Genomic DNA, 18,396 nt, shown 5'->3' with positions numbered 1-18,396 from the left:
ACACTGTGACTGTTCTCTTTCTGCTCAAAACAAGGCCCAATTGTTGTGTTCTCTGCACACACGTGGGTCAAATAAAAGTCCTCTCATAAAACGAGACAAGCCAGTGATTCAGCAACAAATCCCAGCTCCGTCTATAAAGTCTCTTGTCCCGCATTTCCACGCGGCAGCTGCGTTTGTTTTTTTCACGCACGCACGCACGCAGCTCATTATCGAGCTTTATTTCTGGGTTGCGTCAGGGCTTTTGTTTCAGGAGAGCGACGCTTATACCCACGCGTGGGTATTTTAGGTTGTGATAATAAGTGTGTCCGTGTTTGTGTAGATGTGACACACAATGATTCTGTTGAGGCTTTAATGTTTAATAATAATATGATGATGAAGGAAGAAGAGAAAAAAGTGTGAGAACATGTCTCCATCATCATCATCTCGCATCCAGCTCTCTCATCCATCCTACACCGGCTGGTGGGCGTGGCCCTGTCCGCACTGCGGTCCCTACGGAAAGCCACAAGGACCGATTTTCAAAGAGAGCAGGGCGTTCTTGAATAGCTGTACAGTTGCTGTGGAGGCCTGTATGTGAGAGAGAAGAGGAGAGGAGAATATGGCGCAGTTACTGTGTGCGTCTATAAACAGTGCTTTATATAACATTATTAACTATTAAAGAATCTAATCAGATTAAAATCAAATCTCTTTATTCTTTGATTTGCTTTTGTTTACAATTGAATCCAACTGTCAGAGTCAGAATCCACTTTATTTTTTTGCATGGAATCAAAATCAGCAAATGTTTACAATCGCATGTGCATTTAAAGGTGCAGTGCGCGATAAAAAACGCGACGGGATTTGTTTTGCCCTGTCTTGTCCTTTCAGCCCATAAAAATGATAAATAAATGTCACGATAAACAATAAAAACACGACAATCAATAAAACGTATTAAAACCACAGCAGCATGTGGTAAAAACAAAACAAAACATTATGATTAGTTAAAGGGTTCATAAAAACTAACCAAAAAACTGTAATCAAATTTAATTCAAAGTTTATTTTTTAACTTTACAAACTACCTGTCACTGTCTTGGCACCCGTTTTATGACACAGTATTATTCAATTAATTTTGATGTTTCTTTATAATTATATTCCATGTGTTGATAATGTATTATGAATGCGACTGTATTTTCGTATTCTCTCAGTCTTAGTAGAAGTGACTGGACAAAGAATCGGACGTTATCGTCTTCTCCGCTTTAAATCCATCATTAGTGCATAATATAGTGAATTAAATATCAGAGATAAACACTTAATGCTCTGTTTTTATTTACCCTTGTGTGTCATCACCTAATGCTTCGCAGACATTAGTCAGGCTTGTATTCTTAATGGCGACGATGATGCCATCATGACTCAGCTCAGTGTGTGTGGGGGGGGGGGGCTTGGCAAAACACAAACAGGGCTATAGAACTCCTTCTATCGGAACAAATTTCCAAATTATCTGCAATGTCTGCGCTACTTATTGAACGCTAAATGGTTTACATTACCGTTTTGCCATTCACACTTTAAGTGTTAAGTGTTGCGCCTTATCTCACCCAATGACAAATTGGAATGTAGACTAGCGAGAATCGAAACCCTGAACCGTCCAGTTGAAAAATGGCCCCCCCGCCCCCCCCGGTTTGGTTAATTGTCTGAAATATTCTTCTCCATCGATGACTTAACCGATGACCTAACCTCTTGTCTTGCAGGGATCCGCTCATGGGACACCAACCTCATCGACTGCAACCTGGACCAGGAGCTCAAACTGTTTGTCTCCAGACACTCGGCTCGTTTCTCTGCAGATGTCCGAGGTAAAATGGACTCATATATACTTTAATATTTGTTGTAGCTTGAGTTGCACCCTATACAAAACCTGAACTTCACCTTTTTTATATGTATAATGATGGGTGAACTGTGCAGATAATTACCTCTGCCAATGAGCTCGTGTTTTCTGTGTTTATCTAATGTGTTCGTTTGTTGGCTGAATTTTGATAAAGGTTTCTGCTCTCTTAGAAATAAAAGTGCTAAGTGGAACCATATAAGGTTCTTCGGCTTGTCCTCATAGGAGAACGGGTTTTGGCTAGAACCTTTTTATAAAGGTTCCACCTGGAACCCTTTTGGAGGGTTCCACCAAGAACTCTTTCAAAACCCTTTATTCAGGAAAGGGGTGTTAAAGGGTTCTCTGGATCAAAATGGCTCTTACCATTGGAACCATTAGTGTTACCAAGAACCCTTGAAAAAAAGAAAAAAAAAACTTTCTTCGGGAAAAGCTTTTTTAAAAGCAAATGGTTCCAGTTAGAACCTCAGCCCTTGTAGAAGGACCCTTTTGGAACCCTTGTTTCTTAGAGTGTGGGGATGTAGGTTATGACCTGAGGAAGAAATTATAAGATTTAGGTGGTGATAGGAAACTGTGTTGACACTGAGCAGCCATGGGGGAGGTTTGCGCTCTCTGGGTGCTTTCTCTATTTTATTTATAATATTTCAAATGAACGATTTAGCAGCCAAAAGTACATACATTTAAGTAAAAGCTCTAATTATGTTCATTGTGCAGCAGAGACTTTGCTGTTGTTGGTTACGGTCATTTTAAATATTTGAATATTGTAAACATTTCTGTATCGTCTGGAAAGCATCATTTTCCAGTGTAGCATAACAATTTTCATTGTAATATTAGCACACTCTTAGAAATAAGGGTTTCAAAAGGGTCCTTCTACAAGGACTGAGGTTCTACCTGGAACCATTTGCTTCTGAAAAACCCTTTCCTGAAGAAAGGGTTTTTCAAGGGTTCTTGGAAACACTAATGGTTCCAGTAAGAACCATTTTGATCCAGAGAACCCTTTAAAACCCCTTACTTGAATAAAGGGTTTTAAAAGCGTTCTTGGTGGAACCCTCCAAAACCCTCCCTTCTTAGCTCCAGGTAGAACCTTTTTTTATAAAGGTTCCACCTGGAGCCAAAAAGGGTTCTCCTATGAGGACAAGCCAAAGAACTATATGGTTCTACTTAGCACTTTTATTTCTAAGAGTGTAGTCATTTTAGATCATTTATGAACATATGAAGCTGTTAACACATTTGTGTAATTTCAACGATATAATTCTCCAACATTTTTGTCACAAATATCATTCTCCCAAAAAAGAAGACTCGAACAGCCCAAACAGGACTCAGCTAAAACACTTTTGCTGATTTTTATTTCCGTTTTTTTACAGTCTGGATTGTATCGGATTTTACATTTTTATCAGTCGGATATCCGATCCAGTGATTTTGACCAGTATCGGACCAATACCAATACTGACCGATATCGATCCCGTCCCCCAAGTTATAACTGTCAGAAGGTTATTTAGCATGTTTGTATAAAAGTAGTGGAGTGGCACTTTCGAGGTTATCTCATCACCGTCAGCTATAACTTTTCCTGCAATGGACAAAAGCAAGAGGGGTTGTTTTATTGCCTCTCCTTGGAAACGTACCATCAGCGTTTTGATGCATGGTGCATTTATAGCTGCAGTGTTTGCAAGTTATGGGAGTGGCTCCGTGAAGATGAAACAGATCCAGCAGGGTCAGGACATGTGGTTTTGTCAGTGGGCAGTATACGGCCTTGACTCTGCTCGGCTTCGCTCCATTGCTGGACGTGACTAGCAGGGCTTTCACGCTGAGGTACGAATCCGTCGTGAACAATAGAGAGAAGAAACATAACGTCGCTGGTTTAGTCGGCGATAGCTGTGTCGATGAAACCAGCTGATGTATTTAAATGCAGCAAATCTCAGAATAGATGCGAAACACTTAGTGTGGGAACACTGTGTTTTACCCCATGATGGAAGTGAAATGAATTCCAGACCCTCACACCCTTTCATCCCAGTTTGTTCATGCCATTTTCCCCCATCCTCCATTCTTCTCCCTCCTCCCCTCTGTCTCTCTTGTGTGCTGTTGCTTTGCAACCCAGGATAAGATGCACATGTGATTTGGGAGTAATTAGCACTGTCGAGTCCCGGGTGGAAAGTGTCTGTCCATGAAAATAAAGAAGGGAGAACACGGAGGATTGAGCAAGAGCGAGTGAGAGGGGGATGACTGGAAATAAAAGAGAACAACATTAAAGGCAGACAAGGGGGTGAGTGAGGGAAGACGATGAGATGGGAAAACAAGGAATATATAGAGTAGGTTAAGATGGAGGAGTAGCCCGATGTGAGGTTTGCATACGAATGCATTATTTTAGCAATGAAACGTCAATGTCTGACGATAATAAAACTAATTTTACTATAAATTTTAACTAATCTTCTATGTTTTAAGATTCATACACGTCAGTGTCCCCCTCTGGAGAATAAGACCCTGCATTTTGAAAGGTTCCCCAGAAAACGACAATGTTTGCAAGGGCGTAGACAGGTCTTTTATGATTAGAAAGGATCGATAGTTGTTTTACTTCTGCAAAGCAAACATCCTTTAGTCCCCTGTCCCTTAAACAAATAGTCTGAAGTCAGTATATGCTTCTTTTAACCTGCTAATGAGATGAATAGACCAATGTGATGTATGGACCCTAGATATTAAGCTAACCTTGAACACCGTCTGCATCGAAGACAACGCGTTTGCGCAAGAGCACTTTGCATTACTACCGTAATGACACAACGGTTTGTGCTATCGGAAAAATTCTAACAGTTTCGTAAAGCTGAGAAGTTGCACGTCGTGATGTGGTTATTATGGTAATTTAAGTCACCCACTTGCAGGAAGCCGGCAAAACAGTGTCATTTTTTGGCCAGAGACAAAGACTCAAACAACTGTTATTTTAATTGTGTGTTATCTAACTATAAAGCAAGTTGCGTCTGTGTGTCTGTCTGTGACAGATATATCTTGCTGACCCTAATACTTTGGATATGGGTTGAGCATGGCCCGATGGTGTGCATCCTTGAAATTTTTTGGAGGAACTCGAATTTTTGCTGATTTATCACGCTACACCAGGCAGGCAGCGGCTCATCAGCAGCAGCTGCGCTGTCTGGTGGATTCTACTACTACTTTGCGGCTAACTTGGCGAACCTGTTTCCAAAGGTAACCTAGCAAGGCTACCATTAGCATTATCGTAGGGCTAACATAATAACACTGTGCAACCTCATTAGGCAAAACACAAATGTTTTCATTTTCACTTAGCATTAGCGTAGCTAGCTGTTGTGGCGTGGCCGTCTAACATGCAGTTAATTGTAAATAACTGCCAGATATTGAAAGTAATTCTGGATAATTGGGCACAGGAGATTGACCATTTTATGGTTAAAATAAGAAAAAGAGTCCAGACAGACATTTTAAGGCTCATGTGCTAAAGGATTAAATCTTAGTATTTGGACAAAGCATGAATCAAACAATAACAAACAGATCAGCAGGTGGCACTATGGTGGTGGCGGCCGCAGCAGTGAAGGCTAAATAAAATGATTTGTCTGTTTAATACTGCAGAGGAAGCCTGGACCTCACAGTAAGAAAGGGGGCCAGATAGAAAAACTGCAGTGTGTGCCTGATGGACATATGATACATCTGATTATGTATGGGTTTCCCAGCACTCGACTATCAGTGCCAACAGCGCTGAAGCCTGAAAGACGACTGGAGACTCAGAAGGCCATTTACTGGCCCGCAAAAGCGTTCAAGACTCTTGATTATGAGGGCTGTTTGAAGACAACAGTGCAGTGCCGATCAATACGTTGTATTTACCTCTGTGCATGAATTTGTCTGAGGTAATTTTGTCATCTAAATGCTCTCAACGGTTTTCGCTAAAATTGCCTTGTGTCGATGAAAAGGTCAATCCTGAATGTTTGATTATTCATGTGTCATTCAAGTTGCATTTCCCCCACCTGTATTCATAGCGGGAAGAAATTGGGAAAGCATCATTTATGTAATGATTATTGTCTTTTTTTTCCCCCTGCCGTGTTGTCATTGGATTTGACAGGCTATTTCCTAATGAGTTTAAAGCCGGGTTGTTATCGATACTGCGACACACGCGATTGACCGATCTGTGTGTGAGTGAGCAGGCTTAATGCTGCGGCACTGCCAATCAGTCCACACACACACACACAGTACATCATATATTATTCCCGTTCCCTTTAAATACAGCAGTGTGGAGAATATGGGGACATTGAAAACCGTGCTCGCGGCGGCGGCGGCTCTCGTCTTCGCTGCTGAAAGTCACTGGGGTCAATTATCCTGTTGTGGTGGAACAGAAAATGACAGGAAGGAAGGAAGGTGCTGACACGTGCAAAATAATTCTCCTGAGGAGATGAAGTGTAATCCATATGTGTAAGGGCTTTTTTTTTATTGTGTACAAAAGAAGGGAGGCACTGCTTTCTTTTTGTTCCACTGATCTATATTTGGTGTGGTGCCATCCACATTGATGTCCCCATGTCTGGCTCAGTGTATGGCATGCAGGCGACACCGGTTTTGCACTGTATTTCAGCCAGAAGGAGAATGCTCAGTGGCGCATGTCGCATTATCTTGTCTCCCCGCTGAGGCGGTGAGGGTTTCTATATCGATCAAGGTAATTGCTGGGGTCAAGCGAGCTCCAGTGCACAATCTGTCTTCTTTTTTTTTTTTTTTGACAAGTTGGCCTGGACGCACGGCAATTTGGTGGTAATGGTTAGCGGTGACGTCCTCGTGCTTCACCAAAACCTTAGTGTGGCCGTAAAAAGGCCAGGAAGCAGGGCGTCACCCACAGAGCAACACAAAGAAAACGCTACAGGTTGATGTAATAGAGTAGCATGATGAAGAAAAGAGATTGATAAATGATTGTTCTCTCGTTTCACAGACCAGAGAGAAGTGTTTTTCTCAGTCTCTTGTTCTTCGAGGAGCTTTGTTTATCAGTTCAAATCTGCGGCCCCTGAAGAACAACAGCGTCGGATGCATTTTTGATAATTCTGCTATCAGAGCAGTATGTGAATCTAATAAAAGGCACAACACAAAGGTAGTTGGCTTTCCCAAAGACTATTAAAATGTTGGTCTCATGACATTATTGCACTATTGCACATACGACACAGTGATTTTTGAAGATAAAAAATAGAATATTGTTGTTCTTTAGTACATCTCAATGTAAGTCGTTTTAAATTATTAGGGAAGTCAGTCCAGAGTCTATGGGATGGATTGAAAATTTTACCTGACGTAGAAGTAAAATGTAAGGAAAATTATTACTATTAATCCACATTAATCCTAATTCTAGGAATCAACAATGTGTCAAATGTCATTTATAGCACCCCGCCCCAAAAAAATTAAATATCATTATTAAATAATTTTTATTTGAAATGTAGATTTGCTAAAAGCAAGAAAGATTATACTTTAAATATAAACCACTGTGACAGGATTTGCTGAAAAATAATACAAATAATACATTAAAATAAATGATGATATTCATGATGATGTAAATAATGATATTCACTTACAGGGACATGATATTAAGACATTTTAGGATAAAATAAAATAAAAAACGGACCCTTTTACCAATTAAATGTGAAGAATTTTAATAATATGATCATGATCAGACTTTTATTTTATCACGTCCAAATATCTGACTCCATAAAACTGATGGAGTGTTTTATTGGACCTCCTTAAGTGTCATTATTTCGACTTATCCTGAATTCCCCTGATTTTTAAGAGACTTATCGTCACATACTGCAGTATATAGAGAGGAACTCTCCTATTAACAATGAATGATAAGGTTTTTCCATATGGATTGACAGCCCTTTGGGAGGAAGCAGCTGGTTCAGTGGCTCCATGATGAGAATCTGCGATATGAAATATGTATGGAGGAATCCGCCCGGGGGGATGAGGCACTCGCTCCTTTTTAATAGTGCCTCTGAATTTAAGGGTCATTATGTGACACCTCGCCACCCTCTGAAGCTCACGAGGAATATATACTGTATATTATATTGTTAGTCTGAGTCGCAACAGCATTACAGTGGAGGGGATTGATCCACATTAGCAAAATAAAACTGGGGCATTTGTATGAAAAAGAGAAGAAAATGATTGGAGTGTAGGGCTGTGTTTGTCTCCTGAGGATAACCCTCTAAATACACACAGGCAACAAGAAAAAATCACTAAAATCAAAGTTATTATCATGATCAATCGCCCAAAACCAAGGATGATTGATTGCTCCGTCTTGTGAGGGAGAACATTTGTATCCCCATCATAATAGAGTAATAAAAAAGTATTATTGGGTTTGCATTATTTGTCTCCTTATTGGAACTGAGGTAATCATTGAAACATTAACCCAACACAATTTTAAAATCAAAAGAAAACTGTAAGGATTTCCCTGTGCCAGTTTTCCATCTTCTCACATGTTTGCTCTTCTATTAAGTTTTGGACTGATCGCACATCTGTTACCATCTGTAACAAGTCTATCTTGTGTATTTATTCACACATATGTATTGATATGATACAATAATACACTAGTATTACCTCTTTAACTAACACTAGTTAAGGAGATATTCCTGTGGGAGTTGGTGGGGAAATGTATCCTCATCACTAATCACAGCTGTGATGGATCGTGTGAGTTGATCAGCAATGAATGCGGGTATTTAAGACTGCATTCATCAATAGCCCGAGGAAGAGCTTGTTGTCCTCGAGAAGTCACTGGCAATAAATATTCTTTGAATTGGAGCTCTAAGATGTGCTGATTCTTTCCGTCTGTTTACTGTTGATGAATAATTTTTTGATTGATGAAGTCATGTCAGTTTTTTTTTTTTTTTTTAACTTGTTGACCACAAACTGATCAGTATGTAAATGTTGCAGCATGTTTTCTTGACGTTCCTGACACATACCAATGTTTGTCATTGTTGTGTTTGAAGTGCTTCCCCCCAATGGGCTAAAAAAGTCAACTACACTCTTAGAAATAAAAGTGCTAAGCAGAACCATATAAGGTTCTTCGGCTTGTTCTCATAGGAGAACCCTTTTTGGCTCCAGGTAGAACCTTCTCTGGATCAAAATGGTTCTCACTGGAACTATAAGTGTTACCAAGAACCCTTGAAAAACCCTTTCAGAAGCAAATGGTTCCAGGTAGAACATCAGCCCTTGTAGAAGGACCCTTTTGGAACCCTGAGTGTAATGTTGGTGTCAGATATGTTGATGAATCTCAATGTTGTTTTTAATAATTTGTAAATATTTTCTGTTTTCTTGCAGGACAGAGAATTCTGCACCATAAAAGTAATGTCCTGGAAACGGTGGTGCTTATAAACCCGTCAGATGACGCAGTCAGCACCGAGGTAAAATGGGCTCATTCATCATACTGTTCAGTACTCATATACTCTTTTCTTCCCATCTTCTGTTAATGAGGGCTGATTCACAAAACATTAAAATTACATACATTCAAAAGAAAATACTGCCTGCAAATGATAAATTACTCAGCCTTGACTTTTTGTCTAATTATCCACTTTTAATATGAACTACTGTGTTTCTGCTGCTGCTGCTGCTGCTGCTGCCGTCGGAAAACAGGAGCAATTAGAAGCTCAAGGGACATAACTGATTCCTCGTTTACAACGAGAAAAGCAATCACAGCATTTTGTCAGTACAACATTTTAATGGGGATGAAAAAATATATTGGGGTCGGAAGCATAAATGGCATAAGATTTTCTCCCGCCACCCTTTTAGCCATGTCTGCAGTCAAATTGTGCATTAATTATATTACAGGGCACAGCAGGGTTGACCTGGACTGCTGCCCAGAACAGCTGATGATGCTGGAGTTGGACAAAAAACAGCAACAAAGAGCGGGGGAGGCAGAGAGATAGATAGATGGATGGATAAAAGGAAGCTCAGCACAGTGGACAGCAACCGAATGGTTCAGCTAATTAGCTAATGGCTTTGGGTAACATGATATTTTCAAGTGATCACATTTTCAAGCTGTAGCAGAAGGGTTCAAAAAATATCATCTGCCTTTTAAATAGCAAATCATTTTTTCGAAACTATTTGATAGCAATAGAAAGTTCTATGTTTTTCCAAGAACCGTAAATGCTTTCCACATTATTTCTTTCAAATGTTGCCCAGATGCTTTCAACGCTATGATGGAAAACAACATTTTCCTCCTCTGATTTCCAGGTTCGTTTGATGATATCAGACACTGCCAAACACAAGCTGCTCGTTCTCTCGGGGCAATGCTCTGAAAAGACTGGAGAGCTGATTCTCCAGTCTGGATCCTTCTCATTCTTCAATTTCATAGACATATTCACCGACCAAGAGGTGAGACAATGTGAGGTCTGTGTTTGTCCACAAATGATCTATAACAGTGTGCTTTCCAAACATGTACTGTTGCCAAACACCTTGTGTTTCTGCTGCTTAGCTGTTTTACTGGTTGAAAGTAGTATTTTTTTCGGTTTGGGCAATTCAAAAGTGCATGGTGGACATCTTGATTTGTCTGATTCCAATTTGTTAATAATAACATTTCTCAATAATTTTTTTTTTGTCATGCTTAGATTGGGGAATTACTCAGCACCGTTCACCCGGCAAACAAAGCTTATCTTACGCTCTTCTGCCCTGAAGAAGGCGACTGGAAAAACTCCAACTTGGACAAACACAACCTGCAGGACTTCATCAATATGAAAATGAACTCCACACTCATACTCCCTGAAATGGAGGGCCTCTCTGAATTCACAGAGTATTTATCTGAATCAGTAGAGATGCCGTCTCCTTTTGACATGTTAGAACCACCAACCTCAGGTGGATTTCTCAAACTCTCCAAACCATGCTGTTACATTTTCCCCGGCGGTCACGGCGACTCTGCTCTCTTCGCCGTGAATGGCTTCAACATGCTCATTAACGGTGGCTCAGACAGGAGGTCGTGCTTTTGGAAGCTGGTGAGACACCTGGATCGGGTAGACTCCATCCTGCTGACTCACATCGGTGATGACAACCTGCCTGGCATCAACAGTATGCTGCAGAGGAAAATTGCAGAGGCTGAGGAGGAACAGTCACAGGGTTCGACGGCCAACAGTGACTGGGTGAAGAACATGATTTCTCCAGATATTGGCGTTGTGTTCGTGAACCTTCCCGAGAACCTGGATCATCCTACGCCTGACTACAGAGTGCGGAGGAATGTTGAGGAGGCAGCGTGTATTCAGCAATTTGTCACCAAGCTAAATTTGAGGATAGAGCCTTTGCAAAGGCCTGTTGGAAACACTATAGAGCCTGTCATACTTTTTCAGAAAATGGGTGTCGGAAAGCTTGAGATGTATGTGCTTAATCCTTCAAAGAATAGCAAAGAGATGCAGCACTTCATGAAGCAGTGGACTGGTAGTGAACAAGACACGGCTTCAATTCTGCTGCCGAATGGAAAAGAATCTCAATTCCCTGTCTCTCACTTGACATCTGTTTCTTCGCTCATTGTGTGGCACCCTGCAAATCCCACAGATAAGGTTGTGCGTGTTCTCTTTCCTGGAAATGCCACCCAGCATCACATCTTTGAAGGTTTAGAAAAGCTTAAGCACTTGGACGTCTTGAAGCAGCCAGTTGTCACTCAAAAAGCATTGTCTTCGAATGTGCCCTCAACACCGACACTAAAGCAGGCAAAGATGAAACACAGAACAGACAGCAAAGAGAGCCTGAAGTCTACCCCCAAGCCATCACCAAGCAAGAGCTTCAGGAAGGATTCAAAGGAAGAAGCACCAGAAAAGGCGAACACGGACGCAGAAACAACGCATGAAAAAACACAAAAGACAGAAAAGAAGGTCCCACTGAAAAAGGCAAAGGCTCCTGAGAAAGCAGCACAATCTGAAACTCCTGAAAAGAAGAAGTCCGAAATAAAACTAAAAGCTGAAAAAGTTCCCAAGAAGGAGACCAGGATGTCCGTCGATAAGAAAAGGGAGGTTAAACGAGAAGTGGCAAAGAAAGATGATATCCTCAAACAAGAAAGTAAAAAAGATGAAAAGGTCAAGAAAGAGGAGGCAAGGAAAGCCGTAAAGAAGGATTTCAGAAAAGACTCACCCATGAAGGAGAAGAAGGACGAAAAGAAAGAACAAAAGAGAGACATTAAAAAGCCAGCGAAAGATGTGAAAAAGGCCACTGAAGAAAAGAATCTAGCACCCAAACCAAAGCCCTTGAAAAAAGATGATGCATCAAATAAAAATGCAGGCATATCATCAAAGTTAAAAGAAAAGCCAAAGGTTACAAAGAAAGAGACAAAGGTGGATAATGGCAAACTTGCAGCTAATGCCACTGCTGTTGCAGAGGATCCAGAAGCAGAAAGATCTCTGATGTCCTCACCAGAGGACCTGACAAAGGACTTTGAGGAGCTCAAATCTGAAGTGTTGGTAGAGGATGAAGCAACAGTGCAGCAAAATCAAGAAGAAGAGGCTGTGATGATCCACCGTGAAGAAATAATACAGACCAAAGAGTCACCTGAGGCCTTAGAGTCTGTGGACGAGGGTATAACTACAACAGAGGCTGAAGGTGACAGTGGAGTGACTCCAGAAGAACAGGTTGTAAAGGTTAAACTAAATCTAGAGAAATTTGAAGATGAGGGCACTGTAATGGAGGACACATCTGAGGTAGGAGATTATGAAGAGAAAGGAGAGATCAAGGAAGTTTATGAGCCACAGAAAATGGAATTAGATAAAGTTACTCTAAGTGAAGAGGAACACATTGAGAAACCTGATGAAATCAAACCAGGAGAGAGTGTTGAAGATAATTTTGATGTGGTCAATACAAATGTAGAGGATCAGCTCAGTAGTGAAATACAAACAGAAAGACAGACTCTCTTTTTGTCTTCCTCACCCAAAGTGTCTTCACCTGTTTCTCCAGCTGCATCCATTCATGATGAAATGCTCCCGGTCGGCTTTGAGAGCTCAACAGCCTCAGATGATGAGAACCGAGATGACGCCCCCGACGATTACACCGTCACCTCTGGCTGCACTCAGTCCACCATTGAGATCTCCAGTGTACCTACTCCCATGGATGAGATGTTGACTCCTAGGGATGTTATGAGTGATGGAACCCCAAATGATGATACTGGATCTCCTCTACAAGATGCAGATAAATGTGTGACTTCCGCATCTGGAGAGTTTGATAAGATGACGATTCCCCCACTTCAGGATCTGGCAGGATCAGATCGCTCTCATAGTGAGGCCACAGAAGGCCATGACTACAACCACTCTGCTTCGACTATAACTCCACCCTCACCATTAGAAGAAGATCGATTCTGCAAGGACTTTGCCTTTGCAGGGAAAGCCGAGCAGCATGACACAGATGTAGACTCGGCTAGAATGAGTTTAGACTCCACAACAGCACCACTTATTCGTTCTCCCTCAGTGGACCGCAAGGATACATTTGATTCTCCGTCTATTTTTGTTGCGCCAATAGAATTGTCCACCACAATGGCAGGGTGCACAAGAGCAACAGCAGATTCCTCCCTCAGCCCAGATGATAAAACACTGGAAGGAGCAAACTCACCTCAGTCCTCTGGTCACACACCTTACTATCAATCACCAGTAGATGAAACTCTTCCACCAGTGTCAGACGACAAAATGCAGGGTCCAATAATTGTGGAGCTCACAAGTGATAAAGAAGACGCCTCCAACAGAGTTACGCCAGAACCCAACGAACCAGAAGAGGAAAGTTTATCCCCTATAGAAAGGGAAATGCTCTCTCCAGTATGTCCACCTCCAACTGAGCCCGACTCCCCAACAAAGGAGAAATTACCCTTTGATGCTGATTATAACAAATCTGAAGAAAACAGCCCTCAAGTCTTGTCCTCAGCACCAATGACCAAACATGATTCTGACAACAATCCATTTACAGTTGTCAAAGAAGAGAGTAAAATGTCTATTTCTGAGGGTACCACATCAGACAAGTCAGGAACCCCTCTGGAAGAAGTGGCAGCAGAAGACACATTTTCACATTTAGCTTCGGCATCCACTGCCTCCCTGGCCACCAGCTCCCTGCCAGAGCCAACCACTGACTCTCGTTCCCTTCATGCTGAGGTAGGTTCTCCACATTCCACAGAAGTAGATGATTCGCTGTCTGTCTCTGTGGTTCAGACACCAACCACCTTCCAGGAGACTGAGGGATCGCCATCCAAGGAAGATAGTCCTCGGCCCATGTCTATCTCCCCAGACCTCTCACCAAAGTCAAAAAGCAGAAGACAGATGCTGGACACAAAATCCCCAGAGCACTCTACCATGTCAATAGAGTTTGGCCAGGAATCCCCTGACCACTCCTTAGCCCTGGACTTTAGTAAGCAATCACCAGATCATCCATCTGTGGGAGGTAGCTCACGTGCTACAGAGAATGGCCCAACTGAGGTTGACTACAGCCCCTCCGATGGAGTTAGACTGCCTGGAGAACTTGGCTCCACAGTGGAAAAGCCTTTGCTTTTTCAAGAGAGTGAGTCTGTCCATGCCGCTTCTGCTACCCCATCAGATGCATCTCAGTCCTCACCTTCTGTTACAACCCCATGCCAAATAACAGAGATGCCTCATGCTGTCACTGAACAGACAGAAAAGTCTCCTGTCACCCCTAAAGCATCTTCTCTCACCCACTCTCCCCAGTCCAATGAGCCTTTCCCAGTACTAGAAGTTTCCCCTGATAAAGATACCATCCCAATTTCACCCACTATGGAATGCATGTTGAACAAATCTAACACACAGCAGACATGTGACAAATCACCCTCACCTACCAAAGCTGCTTCTCCATTATCTTCTTGTACCCAGTACAATGAGCCTTTCCCAGTACTAGAAGTTTCCCCTGATAAAGATACCAGCCCAATTTCACCCTCCATGGAATGCATGTCAAATAAATCTAACACACAGCAGAAATATGACAAGTCACCCTCACCTCCCAAAGCTGCTTCTCCATCATCTCCTTTTGCCTTCACAAAAGATGAGACACTTTCCCCAGCAATGGAAACAAATCCTTTTAAATCCAAGGATTCACCACATGAGGGAAAATCCCCTGTGAGCCCCAAAGTTCCTTCCCCATCATATCTACCCCTTTCTACGGATCTGTACAGTTACAATTCTGCCTGTGGATCCAGGGAACCTGACTCAACCAAGAAAAGCCCCACTGCTCCATCTAAGACAGATGTTGACCTTTGCTTAGTCACCTCATGTGAGTACCGTCACCCCAAGACAGAACTGTCCCCGTCTTTTATCAACCCTAACCCTCTGGAATATTTCATCAATGAAGAGAGTGCTTTGGATGAGGAGAAGCTTCTGGTCAAATCCGCAGGAGGGCCACCACCCCCGGGTGGGAACCTCCCCGCCAAGCAATGTGAGGAGACCCCACCTACATCCATCAGTGAATCTGCTCCTTCCCAGACAGATTCAGATGTTCCTCCAGGAACAGAGGAGTGCCCCTCTATTACGGCAGATGCTAACATTGACTCAGAAGATGATTCTGAGACTTTGCCCACCGACAGAACCCTGACCTACAGGCATGCTGACCCTCCCCCAGTTTTCAGAGACTCTGCTCCATCATCAGGCCACCATGATGTCTGTATGGTGGACCCGGAGGCCCTTAAGGCCGAAGAAAACCACCACAATGCTAACACAGATGGAGGAGAAAAGCCCAAGAAGAAAAAACTCTCAAAAAAGACCTCCTCACCGGCCAGGAAGAGTGGTCTATCCAAAGTCAAGGAAACAAAGGCTGACTCTCCCAAGAAGAGTGTCGGAGAAGGGAAAGATGTCAAAAATGCAACAAATACCTCTGCATCCAGGGGTGTGAAAAGCGCCACATCGGGTAAGCTCAATGTACTCATTGTCATCATACATGACTTTACTACTTGTAAATTTCTTTAAGAAATGAAAAGGTATATTTTGCTCCTTTCAGGTACTGGTAGTGGAAAGGTATCAGGTGCGGCATCACTGCCCAACTGTCCTCCCATGTACATGGATTTGGTTTACATCCCTAATCACTGCAGTGCCAAGAATGTGGATGCCGAGTTCTTTAAGCGGGTGCGCTCTTCTTACTATGTGGTCAGTGGAAATGATCAGACAGCTCAGGAGCCCAGTAGAGCTGTCCTCGATGCTCTGCTGGAAGGAAAGGCCCAGTGGGGAAACAACAATCAGGTAGGCTCCAAGTATTCATAGGACAGATATACAGTCATGTGAGTATAAATGTTCACAGAGTTCTATAGATGTGGCGTCTTTGTCCAACAGGGTTACTTGTTTTGATTGACACAGAGACAGTGAATTTAGAATCTTGATAAAAGCCGTAATTTTATCTTCAATAGGCTACGTGCACAATGGAACTTCCGCCTAGCAACCCATGGCTTCCGGTACGCTGGGCTGCTTCCGGTGGATCGTGTTGTCATTGTGATTTCCCGGAGACGCTAATGAAGTGGGGGTCGTACCTATGTTCCCCGGGTCCTATGTTCCCCGTTTTTCCCAAAAAAGGTCCACTTTGTATGTGACAGAGGAACATAGGACCCTTTTTTTGAAAAAGAGTAGGGTTAGGATTAGGGTTAGAGAAAGGGTCCTATGTTCCCCGGTCACATACAAAGCAGGGAACATAGGACCCGGGGAACATAGGTACGGTCCTGTGAAGTGCTAAGTCGTAGAGTCAATTTTATTCATAAAATTGGCGGATTTCAGATACAAGAGAGACGGTTATCGCATCAAAAAGTCAGTCTTGTGACTTGCGCTTTGAGGACGAGGACGTATATACTCGGATGTCCTCGTCCCGCCGTAACCTCACCATCAATTCGGCTCGCACACACACATGCACCGGAAACCTTGGAAAGTTTATCGTACTATTATATCGAGACGAATTTGTACAAAGCGGTACACAACAATGTTGGGCTGCGTTCTGACTTTTTAGTATGATAACTGTCTCTCTCTTGTATCTGAAATAGGCTAATTTTTACGAATAAAATTGACTCTACGACCTAGCACTTCACTAGCGTCTCCGGGAAATCACAGGTCTACCGGAAGCAGTCCAGCGTAAAGGAAGCCACGGTTGCTAGGTGGAAGTTCCATTGTGCACCTAGCCTAAAGTATATCAATGATCAAGTTGATCCAAAGGGTCTGTTTTTACTGGCATTTGGATTGGAATGATGTTATATATTAGTCTGTTAATGAGTTTAACTCTTACCTGTGTATGTAATGCTCCAGCATGTCTTGAAAGAACCTGGTGCAACAAACTGTTTACACAGCAGATATTTTTTTTTTTCGACATGAAATTGTAGGACAAACACAGGTTTTACCAGTAAAATAAATTAGTTTCAGTAATCAGTTTTAAGAGAGCCTTGTGAGGTTGTGCTATTGTTCAAGTTTAAGGGTAGGTCACGCTAAATATTTGGCATTTTAACTGTTGTAAAATTGCCTAGATTGTTCCAGTGTTTTCCAATGAAGTGATTGCAAAATAATTATACTATTATGGTCATTATAACATTGCTAAAAAAGAAACAAATATAATGACTTGCGGCTTCATTCTTTGGTTCTGTTTTAATCGCTGTTGCAAATCAAACCCATCAAACTTCACAAGTAACTTTTACTCTTTCTACTGCATTTCTCTGTGACTCATTTTGACATATTTTAGATCGGATTACTGTCATGCAATTTAACATTATGTGAATAGAGATGATTTCTGGTTGAAAGGGCAACTCAGAGAAACCTTCCTCTCCAATGACAGGTCACTTTGATTCCAACCCATGACACTGACGTGTTGAGGGAGTGGTACCAGGAGACGCACGACAAGCAGCAGGAGCTGAACATCATGGTGTTAGCCAGCAGCAGCACAGTTGTCATGCAGGACGAGTCCTTCCCAGCATGTAAGATCGAGATGTAAGCTGGTACAGCAGGGAAGATCTGCGGATCAGGAGGCCTTGTGACTGATGATGGGATTGATCATTATTTGGAGAGGGGAAAACAAATCTATGTAGCATAAGAACCTAAGCAGACAAGCAACAAATACAGTAAATTACACTTCTTGTGAACTAAACCTTGAAACAAATATCTGAAATGAGGATTAACAATAAATCCAATTGGTGAACAATTGGTTAATGAATAATGAATGTGTTGATTATAATAATGAATTGGGAGGACATTACAAAAATTAACCCCAACAGCTAAGCAATTATTGTCCAATTAAAAAAAAAAACTCACCTCAAGTAATGATGATGTTAGTGTAATGAGTTTGTTATGTTAGAGCTTTTCATCAATTCAATGAACAAAACACCCCTGCACATGGTATGATCTTAATAGTAATGGCGTCCACAACCAAAGGATAAACCAGTATGTTTTCTGTTATTGCCTTAAAGAGGGTTAAAGGTGAATGCACAAGAGCAGGTGTGACTGGTCCGAGAGCGCGGGAAAGTCTAAATACTGTATGAAATCCTGAAAAGGACTTTTATTTGGATAGTTGAATGTTCGCTAATATTAACTGACGATTAATCTGATCGCCGTTAATATGCCCCTCCCAATCGTGAAAATGCTTTTTTAACTATTTGATTTAAGTGT

The 18,396-nt window shown here is 42.0% G+C and overlaps 1 protein-coding gene across 1 annotated transcript in view; it reads left to right on the top strand.

The window, feature by feature from the left end:
* The window catches only part of map1b (microtubule-associated protein 1B), a gene marked incomplete at both ends in the record, with an annotated part of 18,195 nt that extends 470 nt beyond the window's left edge, over positions 1-17,725 (top strand). The window contains 7 exons of the mRNA XM_083892893.1: positions 1,719-1,820; positions 9,134-9,216; positions 10,046-10,186; positions 10,420-14,487; positions 14,650-15,676; positions 15,767-16,005; positions 17,570-17,725. Coding sequence (XP_083749019.1) covers positions 1,719-1,820; positions 9,134-9,216; positions 10,046-10,186; positions 10,420-14,487; positions 14,650-15,676; positions 15,767-16,005; positions 17,570-17,725 — 5,816 coding nt within the window. The remainder of the gene's footprint in view (positions 1-1,718; positions 1,821-9,133; positions 9,217-10,045; positions 10,187-10,419; positions 14,488-14,649; positions 15,677-15,766; positions 16,006-17,569) is intronic.
* Between the last annotated feature and the right edge of the window lie 671 nt (positions 17,726-18,396).

Source organism: Microchirus variegatus (assembly GCF_963457635.1).
Source record: "Microchirus variegatus genome assembly, chromosome: 1".
Taxonomy (NCBI): domain Eukaryota; kingdom Metazoa; phylum Chordata; class Actinopteri; order Pleuronectiformes; family Soleidae; genus Microchirus; species Microchirus variegatus.
The sequence above is the reverse complement of the archived record's forward strand: the minus strand, read 5'-3'. Positions and strand labels throughout refer to the sequence as shown.